General features: G+C 40.3%; 1 protein-coding gene across 8 annotated transcripts in view; it reads left to right on the forward strand.

Annotated features, from left to right (window-relative positions):
* ANAPC1 (anaphase promoting complex subunit 1) overlaps nucleotides 1–22,538 on the forward strand; it is a 110,644-nt gene that overhangs the window by 22,292 nt on the left and 65,814 nt on the right. For all 8 annotated transcript variants that reach the window (XR_004967221.1, XM_036306752.1, XM_036306753.1 and 5 more), the window contains 3 exons: nucleotides 713–853; nucleotides 1,637–1,697; nucleotides 4,384–4,571. Coding sequence is in view for 7 of the 8 variants with exons in the window: in XM_036306752.1 (XP_036162645.1) it covers nucleotides 713–853; nucleotides 1,637–1,697; nucleotides 4,384–4,571 (390 nt within the window). In the remaining variant the exon portion in view is untranslated. The remainder of the gene's footprint in view (nucleotides 1–712; nucleotides 854–1,636; nucleotides 1,698–4,383; nucleotides 4,572–22,538) is intronic.

Genomic DNA, 22,538 nt, shown 5'->3' on the forward strand with positions numbered 1-22,538 from the left:
CTTTTATAACATAAGATGATTCCTCGCTTTCTTGGAATTTCATAAACCTAGGAATGGTTAGTGGCTTAATGGTAGCTGTCAGATCACAGCTCAGTCTAACATATTGGCTGATTACTTTCCCATTTCTAGAACCAATGAAGCTCAGTTTTGGGGCAGCTATTAGGGTAGAAGCTGGAAATAATAAATACATCTTATTCTGGTTTGGCTCTTAGTATTGACAAGATAGTGACTTAGAAATTTCCTGTAAATTGAGTTATAGGAATACAAAAAGGTTGGTGGTCAGGAATAGATTTAAAATAGGAAGCATCTGCACGTAATTAGTAACTACAATCATTTAAAATTTTTGTTTGCATATCTACAGTTGAGAAAAAATGTTGCTCTTTATCAGTCGTTTGCTTTTTCTGAAGCATCACTAAGCTGTCTCAGTTCTTTGCTCTCTCATTGTTTTTCCTTCTTTCCCTCATCTTGGACCCTCCAATCCTGTCTGTCATGCCTTTCTCACCTTACAGTTACATCTGTAGCCCTGTTGGGTTGCCAAGAGTGTTCCTGCCTTCTCTTCCTGTGGCCCTGTTTGCACATCAGTCTAGCCCTATTCCCCATGAGCAGAATGATTGTAAATCATTATGTACAGTTGTTAGACTATATGCAAAAAGAAATAACCTTCACTTCTCAAAAAATACTTGATATGTGTTGTACTTATGACTTTTTATAGGTTGTTCTATTGTCCCCAGTTCCAGAACTAAGGGATTCTTCAAAACTCCACGATTCTCTCTATAATGAGGACTGCACTTTCCAACAGCTTGGAACTTACATTCATTCTATAAGAGACCCTGTTCGAAACAGAGTGACTCTAGTAAGTATATGTAGATTAGGTGGCTCTCTGTGAGATACGGCTGTCACTTCAAATTTGTTAGAATGCAGAATTTGTCTGAAAATCAAAAGCAAACATTTCTGATGACATTTAAAATATTTTGTGATATGTTATTTCTTTGCATTACTTTACTGTGAAGTAAATCTGTTCAACTTTTTGAAGGTTTTTATATTATTAAAAATGTATCAAAACAGCTTGTTCAATAAGTTGAATTTTGTATTGACATCATTTTTTTCTTTTCCTTACATGTAAGTCTCTTTTTTTAGTGAAAGTGAGACACTTATTAGAAACAGAATTTTTGTAAATGTTTTACAATTACGCACATTTATAGTTTCTGAACTTTGGAAGTATTCGCTTCTGTTTTGAAAATGTTCATTTTTATATTTATTTTATATTTATTTACTTAGTTTGTAGAGGATGTTTTTCCATTGATTCTTTTTTTTAGAGAGAGTATAAGGGAAGGGGAGAGACACATTGATTGGTTGCCTCCTGCGTACATCTATCTCCACTGGGGCCAGGAATTGAGCCTGCAGCCCAGGTACTTGCCCTTGACCAGAATCTATCCCAAGACTCTTCAGTCCACAGACAAACGCTCTATCTACTGAGCCAAACAAGCTAGGGCAAATATTGTTTATTTTCTTTTATTTTATTGAATTTTGCTTTGGCAGGCAAAATCTTGTAAAGCATCAGCTATTGTTAAGAATTCAGAGACTTAGACGCACAGATTCTGTTGACTAATTCTGGTTTGTTCCCTTCTTTTTCTAGGAGTTGAGTAATGGCTCTATGGTGAGGATCACTCTCCCTGAAATCGCCACGTCTGAATTAGGTGCGATTGAGGAGCAAGCCTGAATTCTGTGTATTCTTAGTTTGATTTGTAAAGATTTGGAGTCATTGTTGATTTGTTTTAGTAATTAGGGATATTAAATTTTTTGCTGTTATTGAAGCCATAGGATGACGTTTTTTACTTTGTGGATAACTGTGAAGAGCCAGGAGCACCCCTGTGACGTCCCCTTCATGGGTACTGTGAGGCTGGGCGTGACTTGAAGGAGATGCTGGTTCTGTTTCTCGGCCTTTTTTTATGTGGAAGATACCACACAGTGAGATTACACATACAACATTGCTGGGGTCCAACCCCAGCAGGTCCAGGGGTCCCCAAAGGTGTGGACGGAGTTGGTGAAGAAGGAATGACACAGAGGCAGCGTTCAGTTGATCAGCATGGTTGGGTTCTCTTGCCTGGTTCTATTGCCAGGTTCTGTGTCCATGTTCTCTTGCTAGGTTCTCCAGCCAGGTTTTCCAGGTTCTCCAGCCAGGTTCTGTAGCCATGTTCCCTCGCTAGGTTCTCCAGCCAGGTTCTTTCCAGGTTCTCCAGCCAGGTTCTAGTCAGGTTCTTTTGCCATGTTCTATCCAGGTTCTGTAGCCAGATTCTGTCTCTAGGTTCTTCAGCCAGGTTCTGTCTAGGTTCTGTCTCTAGGTTCTGTGGCCAGTTTCTGTCCAGGATCTTTTGCCATGTTCTCTCCAGCGAAGTTCTTCTGTCTCTAGGTTCTGTGTAGGTTCTGTGTCTAGGTTCTATGTGTCCTGTTGTCTTGTTACATCTGTATTTATACCAGTTGATTCCAATCCTATCAATCTCTATTCCAAAGGTTAGGGCATTTCTTATCTCCATTCCAGGGAGTAAAGATTATGTAGCTTAAGCATGATTGTTCGTAGTTAAAGTGATTAATTACCCGCCTGGCACTTAGTTAAGGGGTTTTATTCCCTCCCTAACTTCAGGGGAAAATCCCTACCTGGGGAAACAACCTTTCTCAGAGAGGTGAACTTGGTTAAAACACGTAGTGCCAAGAAGGTGAGCAAACGTATTAAGAACAGTATGCCATATATGCCAGGTCCCTTGAAACAGCAAGGATGGACCGGCTCCCGGCACAACACGCTTCTTGCAAGAAAATCTTACAATAAGGAAGGCTAAGCAACTAAAATAGTTTTTGGCATACTTGATGGTTTTAATCCTAAATCTCTCAATTGAGACATGAACATAATTGCCTTAATTGAATAAAAACATTATAGTAAAAATGCAGTTAGAAGTGTTTTTCATACAATTGGAGTCTGCTTGAATTATTTTTGAAATGCAGTTTGGAAAGTACTAGGTGGAGAGTATTTCTGAACATGGAATAGTATAACTAGAATTGAAAGAATTTGCCAAAAAACAAAAGTTAAAAGAATGCCTGTGTGACAAAAGAAAATGTATGACATGTATTAGTTTCAAAATGTAAATGCCAAAGCAAAGCGCTGGCAGGTGGTCTGGTTTCTGGAATTTGATAAGTAGGCCAGAATGACTTTTTTATTGTAGGAAATACCTTTCATTGGTGTGATAAGTGATATTCTGAGTTGGTACGGAGATAACCTTGCTTCTCTCAAAGATATGTAGCCAGTAATCCCAAGGTTATGTACCTAGAAGTACAAGCCTAAACAAAATATACGTAAGTTAATAGCAGATTAAATTAAAACCAAAATGAAATCCTGCTCTCCCACAGCCAAATAGAAGTTTTTGTACTTTATAAAGTGCTTCTTAGCTCCTCGGGCAGTATCTGGTTTACACTTATTTTGGATTCAGCCGTGACAGATTTGGTTGTTTTTCTAACATTTATTTCATTTGATTTCAACCTTTGTGTGCACATGCACATAGCAAATTGATGAGAAAAAGGATATGCAGCTGAGGATGGGCCCAGTGACAGTGACAGTGACAGTGTGAAGGGAAGAATCCTCTGAAGAGAACCTAGGAGAATACAAGCACATTGCTACTAAAAGCAGACCCAGGCCCTTCACAGTAGCAGCCCACACCACCTGGAGGTATCACTGAGTGCCAGTGGGGCACTGAAACTGACACTCATACAAATGACACCGGGTCATTAAGAGAAACATGGTATTGAAGGGTCTGAGACAGAGAGCCTGGACAACATTTTAGACTCTGAATGCTGTCAAATTGTTCAGTGTTGTAAAGCTTTGGTCAATAGGAGTGTTCACTAATGGAGAAATCTCTTGTGCTAGTAGAAGAGGCATATGTTGACTGTTATATGCATCTGAAGTATTAAAGCAATTATTTCATATGAATTTATTTGTGTAGAAATTGTGTTTTGATATAGTGACCTTTAATTCATTGTCCATACTAGGAATGTTTGAGGCTGAAATGGGGAGCGATTAATAATTGTTGGGGCAGTGGATGTCAATCACTTCTGTCTCAGGTTATGTGGGCTATTTGGTTACCTATTTCTGATAGAAAATTAATGACTGAAAAGCTATCCCGAGACCTCTTGCAGATCCTGTGGACTTTAGTAGTGGGTTTAGGTTTCCAGTGATGGGTTAGGTAATGTGGCATCTTATTGGCTCTTTCATGACAGTTCTCTCTTTACAGTAATTGGCCTTTATATAGTCATCATAGTTTAAAAACTTTCATATTAAAAGGGGAAGAGAAATGCATGCATAGGAACCATACTGAGCGTAATCTTTGCTTTTAACAGTACAAACATGTTTGCAAGCAATTAAGTTTATCCTGCCAAAAGAAATAGCGGTTCAGATGCTTGTCAAGTGGTACAGTGTCCACAGTGCTCCAGGCGGACCCAGCTATCACTCAGAGTGGAATCTATTTGTGATTTGTCTCATGAACATGATGGGTTATAACACAGACCGCTTAGCGTGGACACGAAATGTAAGTACATCCAATTGTTTTTCTTCCTGAGTTATTCTGTTGTTACCAATGTAATGTTTACATAAATAGTAATACAACCTTCAGACTATGTAGCAGAGCAGTTTAATAGGTGTACCCTGTTCAACAAATGGAATAATACTAAGGGTTATTGTGTCTGTATTCTAAATCAAATATCATTTCATATTTAATAACATTTTACTAGTAATTATTATTACTACATTTTTATAATGTGGCAAAGCATGTTAGAGTATTATTTCTCATTTCATCTTTGTAAAATAACTGCAATTTATGCTAGGATTAGTAGTAATAGGCTGGTTTTACTGAAGAAGGAAATGATTCACAAAGCAATCACATACTGGAGATTTGCTCAAACCTGGGCCTACAGTCTATGTCTGCTGACTCGTGGCTCTGTATTCCTTTCCGAAGCCCAGACTATTTTCACACACAAAGTTCTTGATCTGTGAGAAGGGAGGCTTGATTTGAGGGGGATTGAAAGTGCTTTAGCCTCAGTGTCTACTCTGTTAATGAGAGAGAGCTGTGTCCCTCATCTCCTGCCCCAGAGACTTCCTTAGAAGGTCCTACAGAGTTATTTATACAATCAGCAAGGGCATGCCTTCATCTTGATTTGCTCTTGGCTCTGGAGATGACTCCCAGGACAACCTTGCCTGGGTCACTTTGCAGAAATCACTCCTTGTCCAGGTAACTCAGCTGTCCCTGTCTGTACATTTTAGTTTTGTGTTGGCAAATCTATTTTAAAGATCGTTTGTTTTTCTTCATTATGAAAGAATATATGTTTACTGAGGAAAACTTTCAAAATGAGGAATTCAGAAGAAGAATAACACTACACAGAGATGGCCACTGTAAATTTTTTTTGTTACTGCCTTTTAGATAAATATGATATCAATGATCTTTTTAAAACATCCTTCAAATATGACCCATAATTTCATCATCCTCATAAAAGGCTACCATGTGGTTTTATCACACCTAACCAATAGCTATTAATTGAACATTGTTGAATCTGTTTTTTTCTTTTATTTATTAAATTGGGGCAACATTGGTCAACATGAACATATAGGTTTCAGGTGTGGTTTTCTATATTACAAGATCTGCTTATTGTGCCATGTGCCCATCACCCAAGTCAAATCTGTCCCCATATATTAGGACTCCCTTCTCTTCTCACCCGTTTCCGTTTGACAATCACCACACTGCTATTTATGTTCACGAGTTTCAGTTTTATATACCACACTAGAGGCCCGGTGCTGGGACCCCTTGGGAGATAATGACCTGCTGGCTTAGGCCTGCTCCCGGGTGGCAGAGGGCAGGCCCAATCCCTAGGTGCAGCCCCTGGTCCGGCTCAGAGCAGGGCCAATTGGGGAGTTGGGGCACCGCCCCCTGTCATGCACTGAGCAGGGTGGATTGGGAGGTTGCGATGCCACCCTCAGTCACGCGCAGGGTAGGGCCGATTGGGGGGTTGGGGCACCGCCCCCTGTCACACTCAAGGCAGGGTCTATGGGGAGGTTGCGGCGCCACCCCCTGTCACGCACAGAGCAGGGCCAATCAGGGGGTTGGGGCGCTGCCCCCTGTCACGCACAGCCCATCGGGGTTGGGGAGCTCCCCCCTGTCACGAACAGAGCAGGGCCCATCAGGGGGTTGAGGAGCTCCCCTCGTCACTCACAGAGTAGGGCCGATAGGGGAGTTGGCGCACCGCCCCCTGTCACACACAGAGCAGGGCGGATCAGGGGGTTGGGGCGCTGTCCTCTATCACCCACAGAGCAGGGCCGATCAGGGGGTTGGGGCGCCGCCACTGTCACACTCAGGGCAGCGCCGATGGGGAGGTTATGGCTCTACCCCGTCACACACAGAGCAGGGCCCGTGGGGTGGGGGGGTTCGGGCGCCGCACCCTGTCATACACAGAGCCGCAGAGTGATCAGGGGGTTGGGGCGCCTTCCCCTGTCACAAACAGAGCAGGGCCGATAAGGAGGTTGTGGCCCCGCCCCCTGTCACACACAGAGCCGCAGGGCAATCAGGGGGTTTGGGCGCTGCCCCCTGTCACACTGATCCTGGTGCCAGGAGGCTTCTCAGCTCCGCTGATCCCAGTGCTGGGAGGCATATTACCCTTTTACTATATAGAATAGAGGCCTGGTGCATGGGTGAGGGCTGGCTGGTTTGCCCTGAAGGGTGTCCTGGATCAGGGTGGGGGTCCCCACTGGGGTGCCTGGCCAGTCTGGGTGAGGGGCTGAGGGCTGTTTTCAGGCTGGGACTGAAGCTCCCAACTGCTCCTTTTCTTTTTTTTTTTTTAATTCTGGGCCAGCTTTAGCTCTGGCTCCAGCTCTGAGGCCTCAGCTGCTGAAAACAGGTATCTGGTTTGTTTAGGTTCTATAATCGAAACTCTGTATCAACTCCAGCTCTGAGATCCCAGCCGGCTGAAAGCTGGTTTCTGGGGTTTTGTTTAGCTTCTATATTTGTTACAATGTTTCTTAAACTGCAAGCTCAGAGGCCGGCAAGGCAGGCGGGGAACGTTGCAGTCCTCCGTCACTGAAGCAAGCAAGCCTCATATTCGTTTCAAGCTGCCTGGCTGCCGGCCGCCATCTTGGCTGGCAGTTAATTTGCATATCTCGCTGATTAGCCAATGGGAAGGGTAGTGGCTGTATGCCAATTACCATGTTTCTCTTTTATTAGATACGATATGAGTGAAATCATATAGTTTTTAGCTTTTTCTGACTGACATTTCACTTAGCATAATTTTATCAAGGTCCATTCTTGTTGCAAATGACACTATTTCATCCTTTCTTATACCTGAGTAGTATTTCATTGTGTATTTGTACCACATCTTCTTTATCTAGTCTTCTATCGCAGGACATTTTGGTTGTTTCCATGTCTTGGCCACCATGAATAATGCTGCAATGAACATAGGGGTGCAAACATATGATTTCGAGTTTTTCGGGTATATACCCAGGAGAGGGATTACTGGTCATATGGTAGCTCTATTCTTTTTTTTTTTTTTAAATATATTTTATTGATTTTTTACAGAGAGGAAGGGATAGAGATAGAGAGTTAGAAACATCGATGAGAGAGAAACATCGATCAGCTGCCTCCTGCACATCTCCTACTGGGGATATGCCCGCAACCCAGGTACATGCCCTTGACCGGAATCGAACCTGGGACCTTTCAGTCCGCAGGCCGACGCTCTATCCACTGAGCCAAACCGGTTTTGGCCTCTATTCTTAATTTTTTGAGGAATTGCCAGGCTGCTTTCCATAGTGTTTGTACAGTCTACATTCCCACCAGCAGTGAATGAGGGCTCTCTTTTTTCCACAATCTCTCCAACACTTGTTATTGCTTGTCTTGTTGATAATGGCCACTCTATAATGGGTGTGAGGTGGTATCTCATTGTATTTTTAAAAAAATACATTTTCATTGATTTTAGGGAAGAAGGGAGAGAGAGAGAGAGAGAGATGGAAACATCAATAATGAGAGAGAATCATTGATTAGCTGCCTCCTGCATGCCTTACACTGGGGATCGAGCCCACAACCTGGGCATATGCCCTGACCAGGAATCGACTCATGTACTGGTTCATATGTCAATGTTCAACCACTGAGCTACATCGACTGGGCTCATTGTAGTTTCGATTTGCGTTTCCTTAATTGCCAGTGAGGTTGAACATCTTTTCATACATCTGTTGGCAGTTCCTATGTCTTCTTGGGAGAGGTGTATTTTCAGGTTGTCTGCCTAACTTTTGATTGGGTTGTTTGGTGTTGAGTTTTATGAGTTCTTTATGTATTTTGGAAATTAAAGCTTTGTTGGAGCTACTGTTTGCAAATATCATCTCCCATGTGGTTGGCTCCCTCTTTGTTTTGTTGTCAATTTCTTTGGCTGTGCAGAAGTTTTTCATTTGATACAGTCCCATACATTTATTTTTGCCTTTACTTCCCTTGCCTTTGGGGTCAAGTTCATAAAATGTTCTTTATGACCAAGGTCTATAAGTTTGGTACCTATATTTTCTTCTATATAACTTATTGTTTTGGGTCTTATATTTAGTTTTTCGATCCATTTTGAATTAATTTTTATACATGGGGACAAGCTATAATCCAGTTTCATTGGTTTGCATGTGGCTTTCCAGTTTTCTCAGCATCATTTGTTGAAGAGACTATCTTTACTTCATTATGTGTTTCTGGCTCCTTTGTCAAAAATTATCTATTCAAATACATGTGATTTTATTGCTAGGCTCTTAATTCTGTTCCACTGATCTGTGTGTCTGTTACTCTGCCAGTACCATACTATTTTGATTATCGTAGCTCTGGAGCAGGGGTCCTCAGACTTTTTAAACGGGGGGCCAGTTCACTGTCCCTCAGACCGTTGGAGGGCCAGACTATAGTTTAAAAAAAACTATGAACAAATTCCTATACACACTGCACATATCTTATTTTGAAGTAAAAAAACAAAACGGGAACAAATACAATATTTGTATTTGCATGTGGCCCTTGGGCCGTAGTTTGAGGACCCCTGCCTGGAGTATAATTTGAAATCAGGTAGTGTGATATCTCCAGCTTCCATCTTTTTTCTCAGGATTGATTTGGCTGTTCAGGGTCTTGTGGTTCCATATAAATCTGATGATTTCTTATTCTGTTTATTTAAAAAATGAAATTGGGATTTTGATGAGGATTGCATTAAATTTGTATATTGCTTTGTGTAATATGGCCATTTTAATTATGTTGATTCTTCCAATCCATGAACACCGGATAGTTTTTCATTTTGTTGTGTCTTTTTCAATCTCTTTCAATAATGATTTGTAATTTTCATTATATAGGTCTTTCATGTTCTTTGTTTATTCCTAGATATTTTATTTTTTTGATTGTAATTGCAAAAGCAATTGTTTTCTTTTTTATTTTTCTCTGAAGTGTTTTTGTTAGTATACAGGAAAGCAGTGGATTTTAGCACATAGATTTTGTATCCTGAAACTTGACTGTATTTGTCTATTGTTTCTAATAATTTTTTGGTGGAGTGTTTAGGGTTTTCTATATATAGAATCCTGTCATCCACAAAAAATGATAGTTTTACTTATTCCATCCCTATTTGGATGCCTTTATTTCTTTCTCCTACCTTTTTACTCTGGCTAGGACTTCCGGCACTATGTTGAATAAGAGTGGTGAGACTGGACATCCTTGTTTTGTTCCTGATCTTAGAGGAAAAGCTTTTAGTTTTTCACCATTGAGTATAATATTAGCTGAGGGTTTATCCTAGATGACCTTTATTATGTTTAGATACTTTCCTGATATTCCTATTTTATTGAGTGTTTTAATCATAAATGGATTTTATATCTTTAGCAAATGCTTTTTCTTCATCTATTGATCACATATGATTTTCATCCTTTCTTTTGTTATTGTGGTGTATTGCATTGATGGATTTGCATATGTTGAACTATCCTTGTGCCCTTGGAATGAACCCCACTTGATTGTGATGTATTATTTTTTGGATATACTATTGTATTTGATTTGCGAGTATTTTGTTTAGGATTTTTGCATCTATATTCATCAGAGATATTGGTCTGTAGCTTTCTTTTTTTGTGTTATCTTTGCCAGGGTTTGGTATCAGGGATATGGCCTCATTGAATGTTTTAGGAAGTATTGCCTCTTCTTTAATTTCTTTTCTTAAAATATATTTTATTGATTTTTTACAGAGAGGAAGGGAGAAGGGTAGAGAGTTAGAAACATCGATGAGAGAGAAACATCGATCAGCTGCCTCCTGCACACCCCCTACTGGGGATGTGCCCACAACCAAGGTACATGCCCTTGACCGGAATCGAACCTGGGATCCTTCAGTCCGTAGGCCGATGCTCTATCCACTGAGCCAAAGCGGTTACGGCAACCTCTTCTTTAATTTTTTGTAAGTTTAAGAAGGATAGGGTTTTAATCTTTGAATGTTTGGTAGAATTCACTGGTGAAGCCATCTGCTCCTGGACTTTTGGTTTTTTGTAGGTTTTTGATGGTTTCAATTTCTTCACTGCTAATTGGTCTATTTAGAGTTTCCAATCCTTCATGATTTATTCTAGGAAGGTTATATATTTCTAGGAACTTATCCATTTTTTCTAAGTTTGAATTTGGTGGCATATAGTCTTTTCTAATATTCCAGTATGATCCTTTGTATATCTGTGATATTTGTGGTGACTTCTCTTTCATTTCTGATTTTGTTTATATGGGTCTTTTCCCTTATTTTCTTAGTCATTCTAGCCAAGGATTTGTCAATTGTTTTTTTTTTTTTATTGCTTAAAGTATTACAAAGGGTATTAATATGTGTCCATTTTTTCCCCCCCGCCCTAGACAGTCCCTTAGCCTCCCTTATCCCCCAGTGTCTTATGTCCATTGGTTATGCTTATATGCATGCATACAAGTCCTTTGGTTGATCTCTTACCCCCCTACCACCTGCCCCCCAATCCTCCCCAGCCTTCCCGCTGCAGTTTGACAATCTGTTTGAGGCAGCTCTGCCCCTGTATCTGTTATTGTTCAAAAGTTTATAATGGTCTCTATTATCCATGAATGAGTGAGGTCATGTGGTATTTTTCCTTCATTGACTGGCTTATTTAGCATAATGCTCTCCAGTTCCATCCATGACGTTGCAAATGGTAAGAGTTCCTTCCTTTTTAGAGCAGCATAGTATTCCATCGTGTAGATGTGCCACAGTTTTCTAATCCATTCATCTACTGATGGGCATTTAGGCTGTTTCCAGATCTTAGCTATGGTGAATTGTGCTGCTATGAACATAGGGATGCATATATCCTTTCTGATTGGTATTTCTGGTTTCTTGGGATATATTCCTAGAAGTGGGATCACAGGGTCAAATGGGAGTTCCATTTTCAGTTTTTTGAGGAAACTCCATACTGTCTTCCATAGTGGCTGCACCAGTCTGCATTCCCACCAACAGTGCACAAGTGTTCCTTTTTCTCCATATCCTCTCCAGCACTTGTCATTTGTTGATTTGTTGATGATAGCCAGTCTGACAGGTGTGAGATGGTACCTCATTGTTGTTTTGATTTGCATCTCTTGGATGATTAGTGACTTTGAGCATGTTTTCATATGTCTGTTGGCTTTCTGAATGTCCTCTTTTGAAAGGTGTCTATTTAGGTCCTTTGCCCATTTTTTGATTGGATTGTTTATCTTCCTTTTGTTAAGTTGTATGAGTTCCCTTTAAATTTTGGAGATTAGGCCCTTATCAGATATGACATTGGCAAATATGTTTTCCCACACAGTGGGTTTTCTCGTTGTTTTGTTGATGGTTTCTTTTGCTGTGCAGAAGCTTTTTATTTTGATGTAGTCCCATTTGTTCATTTTCTCTTTAGTTTCAAGTGTCCTAAGAGCTGTATCAGTGAAGAAATTGCTTCGGCATATGTCTGAGATTTTGTTGCCTTTGGATTCTTCTAGAATTTTTATGGTTTCCTGTCGTACATTTAAGTCCTTTATCCATTTTGAGTTTATTTTTGTGTATGGTGTAAGTTGGTGATCTAGTTTCATTTTCTTGCATATATCTGTCCAATTTTCCCAACACCATTTATTGAAGAGACTATCTTGGCTCCATTGTATGTTCTTGCCTCCTTTGTCAAATATTAATTGAGCATATTGGTTCGGGCCGATTTCTGGGCTCTCTATTCTATTCCATTGATCTATATGCCTATTCTTGTGCCAGTACCAGGCAGTTTTGAGAACAGTGGCTTTGTAATACATCTTGATATCTGGTATTGAGATCCCACCTACTTTGTTCTTTTTCAGGATTGCTGCCGCTATTCGGGGTCTTTTTTTATTCCAGATGAATTTTTGGAGAGTTCGTTCTAGATCTCTGAAGTATGCCGTTGGTATTTTAATGGGAAGTGCGTTGAATTTATAGATTGCTTTGGGTAGTATGGACATTTTAATGATGTTGATTCTACCAATCCATGAACACGGTATGTTCTTCCATCTGTTTATGTCTTCCTCTATATCTTTTTTCAATGTCCTGTAGTTTTCTGAGTAGAGGTCTTTTACCTCTTTAGTTAAGTTTATTCCTAGGTAGCTTAATTTTTTTGGTGCGATGGTAAACGGGGTTGTTTTTATAATCTCTCTTTCTGAAAGTTCACTATTGGTGTATAGAAATGCCTCAGATTTCTTGGGGTTAATTTTGTATCCTGCTACATTGCCAAATTCATGTATTAAGTCTAGTAGCTTTTTGATGGAGTCTCTAGGGTTTTGTATGTATAATATCATGTCATCTGCAAATAAGGACAGTTTTACTTCCTCTTTTCCAATTTGGATGCCTTTTATTTCTTCTTCTTGCTGAATTGCAATGGCTAACACTTCCAGTACTATGTTGAACAGGAGTGGTGAGAGGGGGCATCCCTGTCTTGTTCCTGTTCTTAGGGGAAATGGTGTTAGTTTTTGTCCATTGAGTATGATGTTGGCTGTGGGCCTGTCATATATGGCTTTTATTATGTTGAGGTATGATCCTTCTACCCCCGCCTTACTGAGAGTTTTTATCAAAAATGGGTGTTGAATTTTGTCAAATGCTTTTTCTGCATCAATTGATATGACCATGTGGTTTTTTTCTTTCAATTTGTTTATGTGATGTATCACGTTTATTGATTTGCGGATATTGTACCATCCTTGCATCCCTGGGATAAATCCTACTTGGTCATGGTGTATGATCTTTCTGATGTACTGCTGGATCCAATTTGCTAAGATTTTCTTGAGGATTTTGGCATCTATGTTCATGAGGGATCCTGGCCTGTAATTCTCTTTCATTGTGTTGTCTTTACCTGGTTTTGGTATTAGGGTGATGCTGGCTTCATAGAATGAGCTTGGAAGTGTTCCTTCCTCTTGAATTTTTTGTAGTAGTCTGAGGAGGATAGGTTTTAGTTCTTCCTTGAATGTTTGGTAAAACTCCCCTGTGAAGCCATCTTGTCCTGGGCTTTTGTTTGCTGGAAGCTTTTTGATGACTGCTTCAATTTCTTCCATAGTTATTGGCCTGTTGAGATTTTTAGATTCTTCCTGATTGAGTTTTGGAATGTTGTATTTTTCTAGGAATTTGTCCATTTCCTCCAGGTTTGTAGTTTGTTGGAGTAGAGCTGTCTATAGTATTTTTTAACAATCATTTGTATTTCTGTGAGGTCTGTTGTTATTTCGCCTCTCATTTCTGATTTTGTTTATTTGGGTCCTCTCTCTTTGCTTCTTGGTGAGTCTGGCTAGAGGTTTGTCAATCTTGTTTATCCTTTCAAAGAACCAGCTCTTGGTTTCATTGATTTTCCGTATTGTTTTTTTGGTCTCTATGTCATTTATTTCTGCTCTTATCTTTATTATCTCCTTCCTTCTGCTCACTCTGGGGTTTTCTTGTTGCTCTCTTTCTAATTCTTTGAGTTGTAGAGTTAGATGATTTACTACCATTTTTTCTTGTTTGTTGAGATAGGCCTGTAGAGCTATAAACTTCCCTCTCAGGACTGCTTTCATTGTGTCCCATAGGTTTTGGATTGTTGTGTTTTCATTGTCATTAGTTTCCAGGATGTTTTTAATTTCTTCTTTGATCTCATTGGTAACCCAATCAATATTTAATAGCATGCTATTCAGCTTCCAGGTGTTTGAGTATTTTGGGTTGTTTTTATTGTAGTTTATTTCTAATATTATGCCATCGTGGTCTGTGAAGATGCTTTTTATGATTTCAATCTTCTTGAATTTGGGGATACTTTGCTTGTGACCCAATATATGGTCTATTTTTGAATATGTCTTATGAGCACTTGAGTAGAATGTATATTCCATGGCTTTGGGGTGAAGTGTTCTAAAGATGTCTATTAAGTCCATCTGATCTAGTGAGTCATTTAGGATTGCTGTATCTTTGCTGATTGTTTGTCTAGAGGATTTGTCAATTTTATTTAACTTTTCCAAAGAACCAGCTCTTTGTTTTATTAAATTTTTGGTATAGTTTTTTAGTTCTCTATTTCATTCATTTCTGCTGTAATTTTTATTCCTTCTGCTGACTCTGGGTTGCTTTTCTTCTTTTTCTAGTCCTTTAAGATGTAATGTTAATGTTGTTTACTTGGGATTTCTCTTGTTTTTTTATATGTTTTATTGATTTTTTTAGAGAAAGAGGAGGGGAGAGGGAGAGAGAGAGAGAAACATCAATGATGAGAGAGAATCATCTATCAGCTGCCTTCTGCACACCCCCTAATGGGGATCGAGCGCACAACTCAGGCATGTGCCCTGACCCGGAATCAAAGCAGCGACCTCTTGGTCCCTGGTCGATGCTCAGCCGCTGAGCCACACTGATTGGGATCTCTTGTTTCTTGAGCGAGGCCTGTAGTGATATAAACTTTTCTCTTATTACTGCTTTGACTGCATCTCAGAACTTTTGATACGTTGTATTGTCATTCTCATTTGTCTCTCTATATCTTTTGATCTCATCTTTTATTTCTTCTTTGACCCAGTCATTTTTTAGTAGTGTGTTGTTTAATCTCCACATATTTGTGGGTCTCTTTTACAGTTTATTTCTAATTTCAAGACATTGTGGTCAGAGAATATGTTTGGTATAATTTCAGTCTTCTTGAATTTGTTTATGCTAGTTTTGTGACTAACATATAGTCTATTCTTCAGAATAGACTATAATACTGGAGAAGATTGTATAATCTGGTGTTCTGGGATGTAAGGTTCTGTAAATGTCAATTATGTCCATTTGGTCTAGTGTTTCATTTAAGGCCGATATTTCTTTATTGATTTTCTGTTTGGTTGATGTGTCTAGAACTTTTAGTGGTCCCCAAGTATGATTGCATTTTGATCTGTTTCTTCCTTTAGTTCTGTGAGTAGTTGTTTTATATTTTTCACTGCTCCCCGGTTGGGTGCATATATACTAAGAACTGTTATGTTTTCTTGATGTGGTATTCCCTTTATCATTATAAAGTGTCCATCTTGTCTCTTGTTATCTTGAAATGTATTTTATCAGAGATAAGTATGGCTACACCTGCTTTTCTGTGGATATTATTTGCTTGCAGAATCATTTCACATCTTTTTACTTTAAGCCTACCTTTGTCTTTGCATCTTAGATGTGTCTCTTACAGGCAGCATATGGTTGGATTTTGTTTTTTGATCCACTCTGCTACTCTGTTTCTCTTTATCGGTAAATTAGACCATTTACATTTAGGGTAATTGTTGGTGTGTGAGGATTTCCTGTAGCCATTTTATCTTTTGTTTTCTGGTAGCTCTGTGCCTACATTGGTTCTTTTTTCTTTGTGTTTCTGTCTGTTATGTATTTTTTATTGTTTTGGTGATATTCCATACTTTCCTCTGTTTTCCTCCTTTTAAGCTGTGTTTTCCTGGTTTGGGGATTTTTGTGTGTGGATATCATTAGATTAATAAGAAATAAAGTTGCATACATAGTGTAGTTCTTTTTCTTTTGAGTGAACCTGATCTTCATCCTCCTTTGCCAGTTCAGACCTTATCTCCTCCCCTTTATGTTTTCGTTGTCACAAATTATCGTTGTTTATGCTGTAAGTTGTTTGGTGATCTTACTCATAGTGTTGTGACCTTATGCTCTTTGTTTAAGGTAGAATAACCCCCTTAAGTATAATTTCTTGCAATGGAGGTTTTCTGGTGATAAAATCCCTTAGCTTCTTCATGACTGGGAATGTCTTTATTTCTCCTTCATATTTAAAGTATATTTTTGCTGAATATATTATTCGTGGCTGGTAATTCTCTCTTTCAGACGTTTGAATATTTGGTTCCACTCTCTTCTGGCTTGTAGAGTTTCTGCTGAGAAGTCAGATGAAATTCTGATGGGTTTTCCTTTGTAGGTCACTTCCTTTTTTTCCCTGGCTGCTTTGAGAATTTTTTCTTTGTCATTAATTTTTGACAATTTTAAAACGAAGGGCCTTGGAGAGAGCCTCTTTGGATTGAGGTATCTAGGTGTTCTGTTTGCTTCTTGGATTCAAGGATCAATAGGTTTGGAAAGTTCTCATCCACTATTTGAATAGACTCTCCATTCCCTGCCCCTTTTCTTCCTTTTCCACAGTACCTATAATGCTAATATTTTTCTAATGGAGTCAGATAGTTCTCATAGAGCTCTTTAGTTTTTCTTTATGCTCAGGTCTCTGTCTTCTTTCCTCTGCATCATTTGTTGATTCCTATCTTTGATATCACTAATTCTTTCCTCCACCTGGTTGGCTCTGTTTTCTGTGTCAGTAGTTCACTCTTACTCCCTTTAATTGAATGCTTCACTTCCAGGATTTCTGATTTGTTCCTTTTTAAAGTTTCAGTCTCTTTGGTAAAGTACTTGTTTTGTTTATTGATTTGTTTTCTGTGTGCACTGAATTGCCTGTCTGTGTTTTCTCGCATCTTGAGTATATTCAGAACTGCAGTCTTGAAATCTCCATCATTCATATCACATATTTCCATGTTACAGGTTGTTTTCTGAGGATTCTTCATTTCCTTTCTGATCATCCTCATTACTGTGGTTATTCATGGTATTTGCTATTCTCCTTTGCGTAGGCATGAATACTTGTCTATATTAATGGCTTTCTATATAGGAGCTTACTCTGAAGAGGTCTTTCTGCTATTTTTCAGTAGTTGGTGCTGAATTGCAAGATTTTTTTTTAACTATGTGAGCTCCCAGTCTTAACCTTCATAGCTTCTGTAAGACAGTTCAGCCACCTTGTTTGGCCGTGGCATTTATTTTGCCCTCACTGTAATGGCAACCCCTGACTTCCATGGGGTCCCACTCCAAGCACCCCTCCTAGGATCAGTCATAGAGGGAAACAGTGGTTCTACTGCAACAGTTCTTGGTTTATAGATAATATGCTCCTGGTTCCAACTCTAAGGACAACAGGAGACGAGTCTTGGGGGTCCAAGCGGAGGATATATTAGGGCTACCTGTGGTTTATAACAGTTATAAAAGGGAGGGAATTCTTTGGTTCCATTTCTGAAACACCACCACTGGCCAGACATTGGAATACTGCACAGCAGAACCCCATGCTGTCAGGTGTCTGCTGACTCAAGTACTGTTTGCTCCCTCACTGCTTCCCCTGCTGGGCTGCCCCCTTCCCCCCTAATCCTTCCAATCTCTCTGTTCCTCCTGGCTGAAGGAAGCACCTGCTATCACCAGCTTTTTTTCCTCTCCTGGCCCAGCCCTGAGCTCTGGGCTGCAGGGCTGCGTCTGCAGGGTGTCTGTGCTTTCCTCCCTTCTCATCTCCCCCTTTATTCCCCATTGCCCACCTTTAGATGTTTCAATGTGCAGGTCTTTAGGTGTGCATCTTTGTTGAGCAGTGATTTCTTTGTTGACTTGTATTGGTTAACTTGTTGAAATTTCAGGGGGAGAGGACAGGGTGCACTCCTATGCAGTCATTCCTCTGACAGCACTCTTTTCATGTCTATTTTTAAAAATAATTATTAGTAATTTGCAAACTTACTTTTACACATAGATTTTGACATCTCTAGTCATTTTCTAAGACTTGAACCTTAAAAGAGGGATTTTGCAAACATTCTTTTACATGTAGATCTTTACATCTCTAGTTTCCTAAGACTTGAACCTTAATCCCAATAGGGTTTACTAGGTGAAATAACATGCAGAAAGAGATTTCAGAAAGAGTTTTCGAGTCGACATTCTCACTAGCGTAATTTAAAAGTGCCTATTTTACCATATTGATGATTGTGGTGTGGTGAACTTTTGCCAACTTAGTGAGAAATTCTATATTATTTCTGTATAAGTAAATGGGAGTGGTTTTTCCAAATTCTCATTGGTCATTTATAATTTTTATATTTTAACTTGAATTACATGTTCTTGCCTATGTTTCAGTCTCTTCTAAGCCCCGCAGACAAAGTGACCCTGTCGGATAAAGTCAGGTCATATTACTCCTGCTCAGAACTTCCAGTGCCTTCCCATCCTGCTCTGAGTAGATGGAGGCGAGAGGCCGTCCCCTGGATGAGGAAAGTTTAGGTCTTTTTCAGATCTCACTGTAGTGCAGTCTGCCCCATTCATTCCCTCCCCTTCATGCTCTATCCCCTTTACCTGTTTTATTTTTCTCTTAGCACTAATTAAATGTAATATGCTACATGTTTTTCTTACTTTGTTTGTGTATCTCTCCTTTTCCCATTAGAATGTCAGTTCTATGTAAACAGGAGATTTTTCATTTTCTTCACTATCTCCAGGATCTATAGCCGTGCCAGGCATTGGTAGATGCTCAGTGAACATTTGTCAAATAAATTTCCTTTCCGTCTAAATGAGATAGTTTTAAGAGTTTGTGTCTGTTGTAGCATGAGAGAATTGCCCTCTGTAATTTTCTTAAGAAAAAAATCAAGTCCACTTGAGCTTTTTGTGTTCAGTGGAACTTGTTGAATACAGAGCATTATGCTTCATTTTCCAGCAGAGAACATGTGCCTCCTCGGGTTTCCATGTTGTAGGAGGACTGAGCACCCAACCCACGGTGTTTTATTTTGTAAAGATGGATATGGCTCTCTGACCTGTTGATTGGTAGCCCTAAAGGAAGAAACAAAGGACTCAGTTCTGAGCCCAGGCTGCTTTGACATTCATTTTATAAGAGGACATACATAGTTCACCCCTTGATATCTTCTGTCCTAATCAGAGCTCAGGATGGAACAGTCCTCATTGTCAGATTGTTCTCTTTTACTTTGTCCTGCTTTATCCTCTTTTTCTTTTCTTTTTTTTTTTTCATTTAAAGAATGGGGTGGAGAATAGGGGATATGAAATTTCTGTCAATGACTAGTTATGTGAATTTTGGCATTTTTTTGGATCTTTCTTAATTTACTGATGTGGTAAATGAGAGCGCTGGGCCAGATGATGTTTTTCTTTGGTGAACGGTTGCATCTGCGGCCAACTTTTGATGTGCTTTGGGATGCTCATATTTTCATTACAGAGATATGGAGTCCCTGCTTTGGGTCAGGCATGATGCCAGGCATTTCAGATATGCATTAGGCAAGATAGATAGTTCCTCTCATGGGATTGATTATGTCAGGGGAAGGCAGATAAATAAATATTTTACATACAGGTGATTACAGATGGAGGTCAGGGATGCATAGGGGTTATAGAACAGGGTTGGCTGACATGAATTATTAAAATAATGAAAATAAAGCAGATCTATATATACCACAAAGAGATATCTATAGCAACAGTTTCTGCCGTTTGTTTCCATAATTTCAGGTCTTACGAATCTGGGAACAATAGCAGAGACATTCTCTCTGATTGTGGGACTTAGGCACTGTGTATGTGTGTTTGTGTGCTATATCGTTGTGAATATATGAAACAGTTTATTCTTGTATTATTATTTATTAACTAGAGGCCTGGTGCACAAAAATTTGTGCACTCGGGGGTGGGGGGTTCCTCAGCCCAGCCTGTGCCCTCTTGCAGTCTGGGACCCCCTCGGAGGATGACGACGTGCTGGCTTAGGCCTGCTCCCCGGGGGATTGGGCCTAGGATGGCAATCAGACATTCCTCTGGTAGCCCGGCAGCCCTCGGGGGATGTCCACTTGCCAGTGGGGAGCAGACCTAAGCTGCAGTTGGACATCCTTAGCGCTGCTGAGGAGGCGGGAGAGGCTCCCACCACCACCGCTGTACTGGCAGCCATCAGCCTGGCTTGTGGCTGAACAGAGCTCCCCCATGTGGGAGCGCACTGACCAGCAGAGGGCAGCTCCTGCATTGAGCGTCTGCCCCCTGGTGGTCAGTGTGTGTCATAGTGACCAGTCATTCCCAGTCTTTCTGCTGTTAGGGTCAGTTTGCATATTACCCTTTTACTATATAGGATAGAGGCCTGGTGCATGGGTGGAGGCCGGCTGGTTTGCCCTAAAGGGTGTCCCGGATCAGGGTGGGGGTCCTGCTGGGATGCCTGGCCAGCCTGGGTGAGGGGCTGATGTCTGTTTGCAGCTGGTCACACCCCCTTCAGGGTGGGGGTCCCCACTGTGGTGCCTGGCCAGTCCTGATGAGGGGCTGATGGCTGTTTTCAGGCTGGCCACACACCCTTCAGGGACGGGTTCCCCACTGGGGTGCCTGGCCAGTCTGGGTGAGGGGCTGAGGGCCGTTTTCAGGCTGGCCAGTGACTGAAGCTCCCAGCCTCTCCTTTTTTTCTTTTTCTTTTTTTTTTTTATTCTGAGATTTATTTACCTTCTATAATTGAAACATTGTTGCCATCACTGGCGCTCCCAGTTCTGAGGCCGCAGCTGGCTGAAAGCAGGTATATGGGGTTTGTTTAGCTTCTATAATAGAAACATTGTTGCTTTTGGAGCCCAGAGCTGGGCCGCGGCAGGCGGGGAACCTTGGCTTCCTCCATCACTGGGGCAAGCAAGCCTCATGTTTGCTTCAGCTGCATGGCTGCCGGCCGCCATCTTTGTTGGCAGTTAATTTGCATATCTCATTGATTAGCCAATGGGAAGCATAGCGGAGGTATGGTTAATTACCCTTTTTGTCTTTCATTAGATAGGATAGTTATTTTCCATACAAACAACTGTAAACCTACTTTTGCCCTACCCTGTATTTTGGTTGAACTTGTAGGTAAGATAACTATCATATCTGTTTCTTTGATTTCAGTCTTCTCATTTTTATTTTTTTGATAATATTGTGTTTGAGTTGAACTGTGTTTCGTTTGAATGCTCCACAAGAAAGAGATCTTTCTCTTGGTCAGCTTTAAAAATTGCTTTATGCAGTTTAAAAAATTACTTTATTGCTACCTATCATTTAGCTTTTATATAGAGATCAACTTTTAGGGGAATGGGATTAATTAAGTAAATATATGTAAATTTCATTGAGCATAAGAAAATAGCATTACCATTTCTAGAGTTATAGTTGATGATGTGGCCATGAGAAGTAGCAGAGGTGGCAAATACTATGCCAGAGGAAATTGAGTAAGAATGAACTTTTAGAAAGTTGCTTTTATGTAATTGTATTAGGGTCAGCTAACTGTTAAAACAGAAAATCCTCCTTGCCGAAACCGGTTTGGCTCAGTGGATAGAGCGTCGGCTTGCGGACTGAAAGGTCCCAGGTTCGATTCCGGTCAGGGGCATGTACCTGGGTTGCGGGCACATCCCCAGTAGGAGATGTGCAGGAGGCAGCTGATCGATGTTTCTCTCTCATCGATGTTTCTAACTCTCTATCTCTCTCCCTTCCTCTCTGTAAAAAATCAATAAAATATATTTAAAAAAAAAACAAAAAAAACCCACAGAAAATCCTCAAAAGATATAATTGCTTGCTTATGATAAAAATGTGTGTCTTGTTCATATGATAGTTCTTAGCAGGTAAACAGGACACACATTTATTAGAGACCTAGGCTGATGGAGCATGTGCCACCTTTAACTTGAGGCTTCAAAGGTGGCCTTAGGGTTGTCTCCATCTAATCAGGTTCAAGTTTAAAGTGCCTGGAGCAGCATTCATGGTTGGTGTCTCCATGAACTGGGCCTGGAAATGGTGACATCCACTTTCATTCAGAGTTACACTGTCACAGGGCCACACCTAACTCTGAGGGTAGCAGGGATATATAGCGTGGCTGTGGGTCCAGGAGAAGGAGGAGAACATAGGTTTTAGAAAGGAACTACCTGTCTCTGCCATAGAATTGTTAGACGGTCTGCTGTTAACAGACTCTAAGGAAATGTCTGTTTCCTTCTGGTATGTAGCTAACATTGGGGTGACTCTTTGAGACATGGCATATTTGGTTATGGCTCATGGTTATTGTTCTTCTAAAGGAGTGAAGATGTGTGCCATCACAGAAGTACAGGAGGATAGGAAAGTTCCATTGCAGTGCCTGTGGGTGTAGGCACTGTGCTAGGTGCTTTACATACATGGTTTCATTTACTCTTCACAGTGATCTTAGAAGAAAGGTATTTGTATCATGTTTTTCCAGGTGAAAGAATGAGTTTTGGTTACTTACTTTCTGTAGTTGGTGGAACTGATTTCTGAATGTGTGTGTGTGTATATACACACATGCCAGAGGAAATTGAGACCAGATTATTATGACCACCTGATGT

The sequence above is a fragment of the Myotis myotis genome, unplaced genomic scaffold (genome assembly GCF_014108235.1).
Source record: "Myotis myotis isolate mMyoMyo1 unplaced genomic scaffold, mMyoMyo1.p scaffold_m19_p_43, whole genome shotgun sequence".
Classification (NCBI taxonomy): Eukaryota; Metazoa; Chordata; class Mammalia; order Chiroptera; family Vespertilionidae; genus Myotis; species Myotis myotis.